The 13,687-nt window shown below is 37.8% G+C and overlaps 1 protein-coding gene across 1 annotated transcript; it reads left to right on the plus strand.

Moving 5' to 3' along the window:
* Positions 1 to 5,852: 5,852 nt before the first annotated feature.
* foxl3 (forkhead box L3) lies at positions 5,853 to 8,518 on the plus strand. The gene is given in 4 exon segments (XM_042507421.1): positions 5,853 to 5,959; positions 7,213 to 7,420; positions 8,044 to 8,460; positions 8,462 to 8,518. Coding segments are annotated over 4 exon segments (789 nt in total).
* Positions 8,519 to 13,687: the final 5,169 nt, after the last annotated feature.

Genomic DNA, 13,687 nt, shown 5'->3' on the forward strand with positions numbered 1-13,687 from the left:
CTATGATGTTTTTAGCTGATGTCACATTTTGGCATCTTTCGCTATACTACACTATATTGTTTTGGGATGTTTTCTTCACAAGCTGTATTTAACACTTTTGACTGTTTGTTTGACATGATACTGTGACATGTCCTGACATGCTATGTGGTTTTCAGCAGTTTTTTTTTTGCCATGTCATATTTTGACATTTTTTGCCTGTGTCGTTTTCCGTTTAATTTTTGACATGCTATATTATGATGTTTTTGATCGTTTTTTCAACATGTATCACAATAAAACATGTCTCAACATGCTTTACTATGTGGTTTTTCAGCAGTTTTACTTGCAGTTGGGGTGTGAGACACTAAGTTGAGGTGAGAAACAGGAAGTTGGGTTGAGAGACAGGAAGGTTAGTCAAGTTACAGTAAGTTGAATTGAGAGACAAGAAGCTGAGTGTAGATAGAAAATCGAGGTAGAGGATGAGAGTATAAGAGGTGAAAATAGGAATAAGAAAGGGTCAGAGAGTAGAAAGTAAGGGACTGGAATAGGAAAGTCAGGAAAGTGACAGAGTAGTAAGGTAGGACAGTCAGAAACATAGCCCAACGCAGCCTAGTATTAGTTTGGAAAGATGACAGAAGGGGATGATACATCCCTTAGATCTTGGATGACAGGGAGCAGTTCTAAAATGAAGAAAGTCCGATATGTCATCATTTAAGTACCTTGCAACGAGCACTTACATCAGGTAAAAATTACACATCTGTCTCCTTGTCTCCTGATTTTTCATATAAAGAATAGTGAATTTTCCCTGCCAAAAACTTAGTTGATTATCGGCCTGACTATCAGTGGAGGTTTCGACAGACATCACTGCCGATACTAATTTTGTTGTTTCAACATCATATCATCCTTATATAAGCAGGGCAGACAGATAAATCAGCCACTACTTATTTATATTTTCACCCTCTACCTCCACCTTCAATCAACTTCCTGTCTCTCAACTTAACTTGTTGTGACTTGACTAACCTTCCTGCCAGCAGATATATTACTGCCTCCGCCACTTTCCTGACTTTCCTGTTCAAGTCCTTTACTTTCTACCTTCTGACCCTGTCTTATTCCGATTTTTACCTCTTAGACTCTCATCCTCTACCTCCATCTTCTACCTACACTCAACTTCAACTTCTTTTGACTGTCCCTCCTGTCTCACAACCCAACTGCATGTAACTTGACTGACTTTCCTGTGCTTGCTTTGAGTTTAGCTAAGTCTTCAAAATTGACCTGTCCCAGATAAGACTTGAACTATCAACCTCAGGCACACTAACCACTTGGTTTACCCACTAAACTAAACTTCTTGTCACACGTTTTTGACGTTCTCTTTAGTTCAGTATTGGAAGTGACGTCTGTCAAAAACCTGACTGTTATATGAGTCAGGCCAATAAACAACTGAGTTCTTGGCAGGGGAAATTTAGTATTCAGTATGTGAAAATCCAGGGGACAAGGAGACAATTTAGATTCATACAGTTTAGACACAGACTCTGATCTTGCAGAACAAATCAAGGCATGTAAAGTTGAGGGATATATCGTCATGGCCGATTAATCAGGTGAAATGGTCTCAAACAGGTAAAAGCAGTATGTGTCTGTTGAAATCAAGAAATATTGGCCTGACTCATATATCAATCGAGTTTTCGTCTGACGTCACAGCCGATACTGAATTTTGCATTTCAACACCATATGAACTATATCAGCAGAGCATAAAGATATATCGGCCGATATTTTATTTTATTAATGACATGAAATATCATTTGGCTGTGGATTCATACAGTTTAGACACTGATTGTGATATTACAAAACAAATTAAGGCACGTAAAGTGGAGTGATATATTGTTTTGGCTGATAAATCAGGTGAAGTGGTCCCAAAACAGGTAAAACCAGTATCAGCAGATGCGTCTGTTAAAATCAAGGCATATCAGCCTAATTCATATATCAGTCACATTTTCGACAGATGTCAATGCCGATAATGAATTTTGCATTTCAACACCATATGACCCTTATATCAGCAGAGCAGACAAATATATCAGCCGATATTTTATTTTATTTATGCCCTACAATATCGTTTGGCTGTTGATTCATACAGTTAAGACAATGATTGTGATATTGCAGAACAAATTAAGGCACGGAAAGTTGAGTGATATATCGTTTTGGCTGATAAATCAGGTGAAGTGGTCCCAAAACAGGTAAAACCAGTATCGGCAGATGCGTCTGTCAAAATCAAGGAATATCAGTTAAGAAATGTCAAAATAAAATCTGAGGTAATTTAGAAACTGTGATGTAATGATATACTTTGTCCATTAGAGAGTACTGACATGTTTCAATATTCAAGTGTATGGTATTTTGTTTGTTTGTTTGTGACACAATTGTCTCCTTGTCTCCTGAATTTCCATGTACTGAATAATGAATTTTCCCTGCCAATAACTTAGTTGATTATCAGCCAGACTCATATGTCACACTATATGACCCTAATATAAGCAGAGCAGACAGATATATCAGCCAATATTTTACTACCTCTGCCACTTTCCTGACTTTTTTATTTCAGTCCCTTACTTTCTCCCTTCTGACTCTTTCTTATTACTATTTTCACCTCTTATACTCTCATCCTCGACTTCCATCTTCTACCTACACTCAGCTTCCTGTTTCTTACCTCAACTTCCTGTCTCTTGACCGTCCTTCCTGTCTCACAACCCAACTGCATATAACTTGAATGACTTTTCTGTCTCTACCTAACTTCTTGTCTTTCCCCCAACTTCCTGTCTCTTGACTGTCCTTGAAGTTCCCTTTAGCTCTTTGCATGCTTTGGGTTTAGCTCGGTCTTCAAAATTCACCTGTCCCAGGTAATACTTGAACCACCAACCTCAGGCATATTAACCATCTGGTTCACCCACTGAGCTAAACCTCCAAACACTTCATGTATTTTTGATGTTCCCTTTAGTTTAGTCTTACCAGTGACTTCAGTCGAAAACCAGACTGATGTCTGAGTCAGGCCAATTATCAACTAAGTTCTTGGCAGGGTAAATTTAGTATTCAGTATGTGGAAATTCAGGGGACAAGGAGACAATTGTGTTTTTTTAAACTGTTTTAAGTGTTAGTTGCAAGGTACTTCATTGATGACTTATATCAGCACAGACAGACAGATATATCAGCCGATGTTTTATTTTATTTATGCCATAACAGTAAATAATCACTTGTCCCAGACTTAAACCACCAACTTTAAGATTGCAAACCACCTGATTTACCCACTGAGCTAACCCTTCTAACATGCTTCAAGATTTTGATGCTCCCTTTAGGTCAGTATTGGCAGTGATGTCTGTCAAAAACTCAACTGATATATGAGTTAGGCTGATATTCAACTCAGTCCTTGGCAGGGAAAATTCAGTATTAATTATATGAAAATTCAGGAGACAGTTAAACAGAGTGTTTTTTAACTGTTTTAAGTGTTCATTGCAAGGTACGTCATTGCTGACTCATATCAGCAGAGCAGACAGATATATCTGCTGATATTTTATTTCATTTATGCCACAAAAGTCAAATGTCACCTGTGCCCCCATACTAACCACCTGATTTACCATTTGTATGTTTTGGACATTCTGTTGAACTTAAACTTGCATTCTCATGGTTTATGAGTAATGAGTATGAGTATGTTTACTGTCTAAAAAGTCATAGTGAATCATGTCAAAGAAAGTCATCATACAGCATCTCAAAAAATGTTACAGTTTAGCCTTTCAAAATATGTCATAGTATAGCATCTGAAAAAGTCATGTCATTTGTTGATTAAAGTCACAGTGTAGTCCACTGAAAAAAATAATATTATGACATATTAATAAAGACATAATTTAGTATGTCATGATGTCCAGCAGGGTTACACCTGCTTTACGTCAACATTAAAATAACAATGTTGTAACAAACAAAGAGAAGAAGAAAAAAAAAGCACATTAGGACAGATACAAGAAAGACATAAAGACCACTGATTGATCCAGTTAATTTGAACAATTCAAGACGCACCCCAGCTTTTAATGAACTTGACATGAGTCACAAATATGGAGAAAATTTTGTAAACGCCTTACCCGTGGATCTAGTGCCTGTCGGCTCCTCCTGCAGCAGCACGGCCACACACAGCGGGGCCCGGCAGACCTCAGGCTGTTTTCCCGGCCTCTGTCGCCTCACGGGAGACCTCCAATCGGCTCGTTTAGATCCCTTCGAAATACACATCCCCCTGTTTTATAGACACGGAAACAATTTATGGCCATTATAGAGCATTATAGATAGCATCTACAAAACTTCCTGTTGTTGACTAAACGTCTGCCAGAGTGGACACACACACACACACACACACACACACACACACACACACACACCAAAAAGTTAACAGAGAGAAAAGGAAAACAAAGATGTGAAGGATGTTGTTTGTTGGTTTGGGGGGAGCTGTTTTAAGTATAGTTCGAGAGATTAGGCTCTAAAAGAGGCAAAATAAAACATGAGGGCGGCTAGCGAACCCAGCGGACCACCCAGAATCCTGCAGGTTTGTCCAGCACGCTGAGTGACCAGTAGGCTGCTACTGTGAGACCCCCTGACTTGGACCTGCTCAGTCCAGTCCATGTTCAAGGGAATGCCACTGATTTCACATGTCAAAGTCTGATTACAGGTGGGAATACAGCTGTATGTGTGAAAAAAAACATTAAAAAAATAAATCCTTTTACAGCTTCAGATGGAGCTGCCTCAAACTGAATAAATTGCCTCAGATGATGTCACTTGAGTCAGTGTCAACTGCATCTGAAGACTACAAGTTTAAAGATGAAATAAATCTGTTGGTGATCAATTGGAAAGAAGTGATCTGTGATGGCATAAGACTCAACATCAGTTATCTCTAACTATGGAGCATCATTTAAAGAATTTTTGTAATTTTGCATCAGGAAACTGACTAAAGACAGCCTCAGATTTGCGTCTTCACACGCTGCTGAAAAAACAAATACAGAGGGCGGCAGCCTCATAGCCACGAGACGCAGCCGAAGGCGATTTTGATGTACTGAAGCCTGCAGCCTCGGCATGTCAGCATTTCCTGTTTCCTGCTGTATTTCACAACTTTACTCTGCCCTTCTTTTGTTAATTGATAGAATAAACATGTAGAAAAAATCAGGTAAATGATAACACCACATGTAAACAACACATCTGCATGATGTGCAGTAGGTATGTATGAAGAGTATAAATGGCAAAAAAAAAAAATAAAATAAACAAATGAAAAAGAAAACAATAAATATATTTTTAAAGAAGTGCAAGCATACATAGATAAACAGTGATTTAAGGAGAGGCTTCAAATCAAGTAGGAAAAATTAAATTTGGGAAGTTATTTCCTCTACCCTATGCTACACTAAATGCACATGACAGCTGTAGAATAGTTGTTACTTTAAAGCATTAAGTTTTAATTGGACAAAATGTTGTGTATTAAGAAAGGACAATGACGTTTCGTCAGGAACTACACAGATTATATTTTCTGCACAAAAAAATTTAAAAGATGACACAGCAGGCCATCGTCTTGGTTATTATAGAACGTGTGCGGTGCTGGCTGACAAAATAAATATGGACCAGGTACAAACAAACAAAAATCTAGATCTGTGAATGTGAAATCTAAAAACACAGAGTTCAGAGCCCTCAGAGAGAGGAGGTCCTGAGGACGAGGAGGGAGAGGGGGGCTGCAGCAGGCGGACGTCATCATCAGTGCTCACACTGAGTGTCAGACAGTCAGCTGGAGGAGCAGAGCAGCGGGAACCAGGTGTTTCTGCAGCAGGACGGGTGTTTCTGCTGGAATTATTGTGTTCACACCAAGTGTAAATATGTTTGATAGCTCCAACTACCCATTTAACTGTTTTAACTACGATGGAGATGGATATCCTTCATCCAGCACGGACGAGGAGAAGAAAATGTGCAGACCTGCGTACAGGTACGGACCTTTTTCTTGTTTTTATTTTAATTCTTTATCATGTTTTTTTTTTTTTTTAATGTTTTATTATTTTAATATTGACATATATTTTTTCAAATGTTTTATACATTTAGGGTTTTTAAAACCTGATCAAAATAAAGTTCCACTGGATAACATTTGGCCTTTAAGGTCTATTATTTCCTCATTTTTTACATTCAGAATTGTCAAATTATCTTTGTTTTTCTATAAGATATGGGCTTTTTCAGTAAGTTTGTTAGTTTGAGCAAAATAAAACAAAACATTTTTTAATGCAACCTAATTCAGTTTTTTTCAATGTCCATAAAATATACCCTCAGAATAAAAGTGTGAAGGTAATTTCTGAGGACTGAAAACAGGAAAGTGGCCTTTCTTACTTTTATTCAAACACCTTCCAGTAAACACAAAAAAGGTTTGAAACATTTGTTTGATATCTAAAATTAACCTTGTTTTAAGACGCATAGTTATAGTTATGATTTTTCCAATCAGCCTGTTTATTTATTTATTTTTTTACATGCGTCTATTTAAACTGAATCAGATCAGAATCAGAATAGGATTTTTTGCAACAAAGTTTTTCTCTCACAAGGAATTTGCTTTGGTTTATGGTGCAAAATTAAAAATACAATGACCCTATCAAGAAGAATCAAAATAAATCAGAGTACTGCACAACTGGAGAATATAAAAACAGAAAACAAAACATGACAACGATACTTTTAAAAGTACTAAAACATAACAAATACAGATCATAACAAATAATAAATAAATTACAAATAATATTCAAAACTCTCTGTTCTCTTTCCTCATTAATTTGATCTTCTTTAACAGCTATAATAAGCATGCCAACATTGTATTAGCTTAATGACAGTTTCTAATTGTATGAAAAATTCTCATAAACATATTGTTGAGCTGATGACATGTTTTAACAACGTTTTACTTTGGGTTTCAGAGATTCTGTCTGTAAAATGTTAAAATCCATCAGTTCATTTAGGTTTCTGTCACTGAAGTCTTATAACAGTTTGGAGATCTATTGCACTGTAAATGATCAAATTTTACTTTTTTATGTGTCTACATTAATTTTTTTTTTTTTTGGCAGCATATTGAATATAGTAGTTCATGCTTTTCTTTATACTGGGTTTTAAAATCCAAAAACAGCCAAAGTCTAGCAGATTTTGCAAATGCTACTATGTTTACACATAAAAGTCAACAAAAACCAAAATCATGTAAGGTTTGATCCCAAGCCTGATAAAAGTGTGTGTATGTGTGTGTGTGTGTTGCAGCTACATCGCTCTGATCGCCATGGCGATCCAGCAGAGCCCTGAGCAGCGGGTCACTCTGTCGGGCATCTACGAGTTCATCATGAAGAGATTTCCGTACTACCGCTCCAACCAGAGAGCTTGGCAGAACTCCATCAGACACAACCTGTCCCTCAACAGCTGCTTCATCAAGGTAACACACACCGCAACAGTGGCAGCACTGACGTCAGCTGAACAAGATATTAAAAGGGTTTCTGCAGGAACTTTAATTTGACATGGTCTAAGTCTTTTTGTCATTATTATTTTATTTTTATGATTCCCTTTTTTCATCTTTTTAACTATTGTAGAAGAAATTGTAGTGCTCTTTGTTTTGTGTTCCAGCAGTAATATTGTATTTCTCCCTCTGTAATATATTTAACCCTCTGAAACCTGAGGGAGAAATACAATATTACTGCTGGAACACAAAACAGCAGTAATATTGTATTTCTCCCTCTGTAATAATAAGTATTTTATTATTTTTTTCTGTAATGTAATTTTAAATATTAAAATATTATAATTGTAAATATATTTTTGTGGCATTTTTCCCTATTTTTGTTAGATCATGATCTAATAATCCTCCCCTCTTTTTAAAAATCAATTTTTAGATCATTTTCTTGTCACATTTGTCATATTTCTTGCAACTATGGGACATTTCTTGCCAAGTTGGTCATTGCCCCTTTTTTTAACCAATGTTTTCATCTTGAGAAAGGCATTTGTATGCTTCAAGAAAACTGAGGGTAAAATGATTAATCAGGTTTTCTGTTATATTTGGTGCAGGTTCCTCGGACCGAGGGCAACGAAAAAGGAAAGGGGAACTACTGGACGTTTGCCACCGGCTGTGAGTCGATGCTCGACCTGTTTGAAAATGGAAACTTTCGACGGCGACGGCGCCGGAGGAACATGAAAATCGGCTTCCGTGATTCAGGAGAAACCCCTTTCCACCCTCTGGAGAGCCACAGCAACCAGCATGTACCCACAGCCCACCGCCCCGAACCCAACTCCGCCCTCTGCCCTCTGAACCCTGAGAGGTCGCGGCAAGGCACCCAGCAGAACCACCTGGTCCCAGACCCCACCCAGCAGGGCAAACCAGAGCCAGAGATCAAGTTTAGCATTGACTACATCCTGTCCACTCCTGATCCACCACTGCCTGGATTCAGATCCTCCCACGGCCCTGTTCACATAGGGCCAACGGGCCCCCCCCATACATGTTCTGGAGCCCCAACACCTGAACCTGCACTTCTGGACTCTGTGAACAGACTGAACCCTGACTAAAACTGTGTGGATGTACTATGAGGACATCGAAAGACTGAAGACAAACTCCACAAGAGGAATTTTACTGACTTGAAATGTAAAAGAGGAACAAAGTTTAAAGGTACAGTATTATGTGGTGGAAGAAAAAAGACTACAATCTCATACAAATGAAATGTGAACAACACAAAACAGTCTTCATATTATCATCATACTGTATGTGCAGTGTCCAGTGATCACATAGACATAGACTAGTTTACAGGATTCTCTACATGTATATACACAGGAGCTGTATGACGTGTTTAAAACCAGAATATTTAAATCAAACTCCATTTCTTGGGTTTATTGAATTATCTACAGATCACTGCTCGCTTTATAAAAGAAGAGTTGATTGAGAACCTCTTGGTTTTCCTGTCATTCATTTATTATAACTAAATGTAACTGATGTAATTTCTCAGATTTACCGCTCATTAATGGCAGATTTGATCGTATTACTTCTTCGACCTTATTTCAAGGAATGCCAGGACAAATGTTTCTGACAAAGAGTTGAGTATTACAAAACCTTCTCCCCAGACATGTTTTAAGACATATACAGATTATCATAATTCTGGTACTTTCAGGTCTTAATCTTAGATTAATAGTGGGCACAAAGTAACTTTCCTCATCTAACAGATAAATCTATGACTTTGCGCTGTGAAGGTCAAATATCCAAATAAACACAATCTATGGAAGCTCATTTCTGCCAATGTGATAGAGTTTAGAGATACAAGTAATTATGAGAAATTTTGTCGTTATTTTGAAAAATTTCTTACTGTTTCGAGGTACTTATTTATTACTCTCAGAAATGTACTCATTATGTTGTGATAGAAAGTCATTATTTTAAATAAGTTAATCATTACTTTGGGAAAGTTTGTTTTTATTTTAAGAAATTTTCGCATTATTTTAAGAAAGTTACCTATTATTTTAAGAGAGTCTCTCATTATTTGGTGGTTCCCTTTTGCGTCGCTGTCTGACGCTGAAAACACTGACCAAGCGGCGGTTTTTGACAAGTTCGGAATGAGAATGAGCTGATCACGCCCTCCACAATCCCCTCCCCCTCCTGTTGAGAAACACAATATGACTCTGAAACATACAAACGTAACATATCTGTGGTTTACACAAATGTACCATGCCAGCATTTTGTTTTGGAGACTTGAATAGAACAGAACCATCTTAACGCTATCAGCAACTCCTGTGTTTAATTCTAACCGGGTTCGGCGGTTTCAGAGTCTCCCTCTGCAAACATTCTGCTAATTTTCTCATTGACCTTTCGAGACGCTGATTGACTGACAGTTAAATTCTCCTGATTATAACACACGTTGTATTCGCACAGTTAAAACGATGCCTAACGAAACCACGGTCTGCTCACATTTCCCCGTGTGTACAGGGAGATCAATCATGGCGTGTTTGAAGGGACATTTTTCAATTTAACCTTTATATTCTGTCTTGACTACATCGGAGGAGGCTTTCTACGCACTTAACATGAGTGGCATTTAATATAGCACAACACTTGCAAGGTGAGGCCGAGCTGTGACCCTATTTAAATACAGAGCAGCCCCTCCCCCAGCAAACACACACACAACATTATAATTAAACACACCTTATGCCTTCTTTGCAAATGGTCCTCATCGATCTGCGCGTTTTTAACATTCATATGTGAACTGCCCCCCAGCTAACGTCTGCAGCGGCACAAACGTTTATGGATCAGCAGGTTTCCATTAACAAAGTTGTTGATGTTGAATAGCAGGGCGGTGGGAGGGGGGTCGGCCATGATGCCGCGGATATATTTGGGTAAATTAACTTAGCATAAAGTGCTGCGAGGCTCCGGGGGTCTTTTGAGGCAGCTAAAGAGAAAGCAAGGCAGCAGTCAGGCCCGAAAAGTCAGCGCACAGATTTATGTTGAGACTGTAGCTGCTGGCACACACACAGAGTCCCCGTGAATGGCCTCCATTAAACTACTCACTCTACTTAATGCTTCAACATCTTGTTTATAATTACATCCACAGTAATATTTCTCATTTGCAGGAGTGTGGGGATTTATTTAGTTTGCAGGTAAAATGAGCAGCTCAGGGCTACGAACCGCAGATCTGCAGGTGGAGGAAATTGGGAAAGCATTGATCTGCAACGTTAATATAAAATAAATCATAAACACAAACAGGTGATTTAATCCTGAGAGCTTGTTTAGGAGATAAATATGAATGTGTTGTGGTTGGAGGAGGATGAATAAGACGGTGTGATCCAGCAGCTGATGAAGATCAGCGAAACAGCCCGAGGCTGCAGGTTTAAGGCTGGAATATGCTCTTATTATTTTTAAATGGCTTCAAGTGTGTGTGAGTGTGTGTGTCAGTAATGAGAAAATCAACACGTCAATCACTGGCAGTCAGGAGACGTGTTTACATTTGGGCCGTTAGAGGGACGTCCCTTGAAGGGACACCACCAGGGTTTTTATTCCACAAAGAAAATGGGAAAAAAAAGGAAATTTAATAAAGGAAAGGGCCTGACATTCAAATGAAATAACAGCTCAAGAATCTGCCACAAATCTGTTGAAATTTGTCACTTCTCATTTGGTAAACACTTCAGCTGTGCAAAAGTTTCAGCAAAGGTGTTAAATGTCCCATATTCTGCTCATATTCAGGTCCATAATTGTATTTTGGGTTTCAACTAGAATATGTTTACACTCAGTTTGTCATATACAACGCAAAATACAGACAAATATCACAATGTTTGTTTACAATAACTTCATTGGGTAGAAAACCCCCGCTCCATACATAAAATCAAACAGTTGTGAGTAAACACTACCTTAATTAGTTCGTTTTTAGCCACCTTTAAAAAGTCCCACCTAAAAGAATGTATCTAAGTTTAAGTGCATGCTATATTTAGAACTTTTTTTCACAATTTTACCTTATTGTCACACTGCCTTTTCTGATGACCACCAGAAACGTCAGGTCGGTCGGACCCGCCGTGTTTAACTCAACAATGAAAAAAGAACAAAACAAAAAAGTTATTTCACAGATTTCTACAGTTCAAAACAAGCCAGTTGTCTACTGAGAATTTTTAGTGCGACGTCACAGTGAATTTGTCTACAGCGACTCATTTATAATGTTTATGTTTAAAACTACTTTTTATATAGTAGCCTTTTGTTGTGACATCATAAATTCAAATCCTGATGGTTAATTTAAAGACAAACTTTCTGAATTCAGACGTTTCTTTGTGGTCTGAGCATTTTGAGACCTTTATAATATTTATACCGCATCTACATTTGCTTTATAATAAATAAGACATGGAAATCAGATTTTTTTCAGTATAGAACCGTTAAGCATTTCTTACATCTATAATAATAAAAAAAATAAATAAAAAATAATAATATACTTTTTTATACGGCAAGCTTGCAATGGAAGGTGAGAAAATTACAACATCCAATGTCTGCCAGCTGATGTTCTACAAATGAATGTTTCTGTCTCTGCTGTGACAGTAGCCTAGCTAAAGGAGTGGTAGTGACATCACCAGCACCTTTCTGAAAAGTTCAGAGATTTCAAGTGGAAGCGTCAAAAGGAGTGCTTTGAAAAAAGATGCTGCACGCGGTGCTTTTTGTCGAGGTAGACGCATACGACTGCTCCTCATAGGTAACAAGTGAAAAAAGACACAGGCGCTGGGGCAAAATGCTATGTGGACGCAGGTTTTTATAAACTCTTGGCACGTGGCAAAAGTTTCAGTTGGTTGCAATCTGCATCCTCACCGCTGGATGTCAATAAATCCCACAGACTGGACCTCGAAGTAAAAGTACAGAAGAATACGCGTTAAAACACAGCTTAAAAATAACAATAGTAAAACTACTACTGATAATAATAATAATAATAATAATAAGAAGAAGAAGAAGAAGACTGCAATTATATTTTGTATTAATCTATATCTGCAGAGTAAGAGGTAACTAAAGACATCAAATAAATAATGCACATGTACATTTGACCTACAGAGTAGAAATAACAAAAGAACATGCCTCTGAATTCCACTCCAGAAGATGAACTAAAATGGAAGCACACAGATTACAGGCACTGTAAAAATATCTCCTCTTGATGAATCTGAAAAATAGGATCAAGGGGAGAAGTTAAGCAATTTGAACTGTCAAAGTGATCAACAATAAATGATAAGAATTGAGAAGATTAAGGCACAAACCAAAATGCAGCTTCCCTGCCTCAACTTTTTCTCAGCACTTCTGTCTAAAAATAGCCATAAAATACCTGCAAAAAAAAAAAGATACTGAAATCATTCTTATACCTCCATTAAACCTCCCTCCGCAATAATTACACCAAATTAAAAATATTGGCGACAATGCAATCAGCAAACAGCACAGAGTTGAGTTATCACCAAAAAAAATAAAAATAAAAATAAATAAAATAAAATAAAGAAATGCTACTTTCCTATGCAAAATGAAAATCCTTACAAACCTGGTTTGGGTGGTCATAATAAATATAACATACAGACATGTTGAATGCCTGAGCATAAATAAAGACATAAGTCCCCTCCCCAGAGCAAAAAAAAAAAATTTGACATGGCTCCCTTTTTTAACCCCCCACCCCTCCCCACTCATAAATAACAAACAGTCCCTAAGAATACATAATTATAGACTATTTTCAAAGTGACTTGTTGGTGCTCACGTTGAGTTGTTTCATGACCGAGTTCTGTGTTGCAGAGCAGATCCATTGCACTGTGTGAGCATGACATGCAATGCAACTACAATGCACCGCAGCTCTGGACAGCATTTGGTGGATGAATTAATATCAAGGAGTTATTTTTAGTTTGATGCTGCTTTACAGGGGGTGCAGATGTCTGTTTTTACAAAAAATCTCTGGGCATCTCAGACTGACCGTTTGACCTATGACACGTGTGTGATCAGGTTCTGTAGTCCAACCAGCAGGGTGTACTCACTGACCGCTCATGTCGGAGGGAATCACACAGGATCATTCTCACAAGTAGAGCCTGAGAAAAAGGGGATAGGCCTCTGCAAAAGATGACATGATGTCAGGGTTAATGCCACACTCACCAAAATATTAATATGTGTCTGTGTTTGATTTTAGGTGACAAAAAGAACATGCACACTTTTTGGATTTTAAATCTTTTTAGATTTTTGTCCACA

Source organism: Plectropomus leopardus, chromosome 19 (assembly GCF_008729295.1).
Source record: "Plectropomus leopardus isolate mb chromosome 19, YSFRI_Pleo_2.0, whole genome shotgun sequence".
In the NCBI taxonomy this organism is placed as follows: Eukaryota; Metazoa; Chordata; class Actinopteri; order Perciformes; family Serranidae; genus Plectropomus; species Plectropomus leopardus.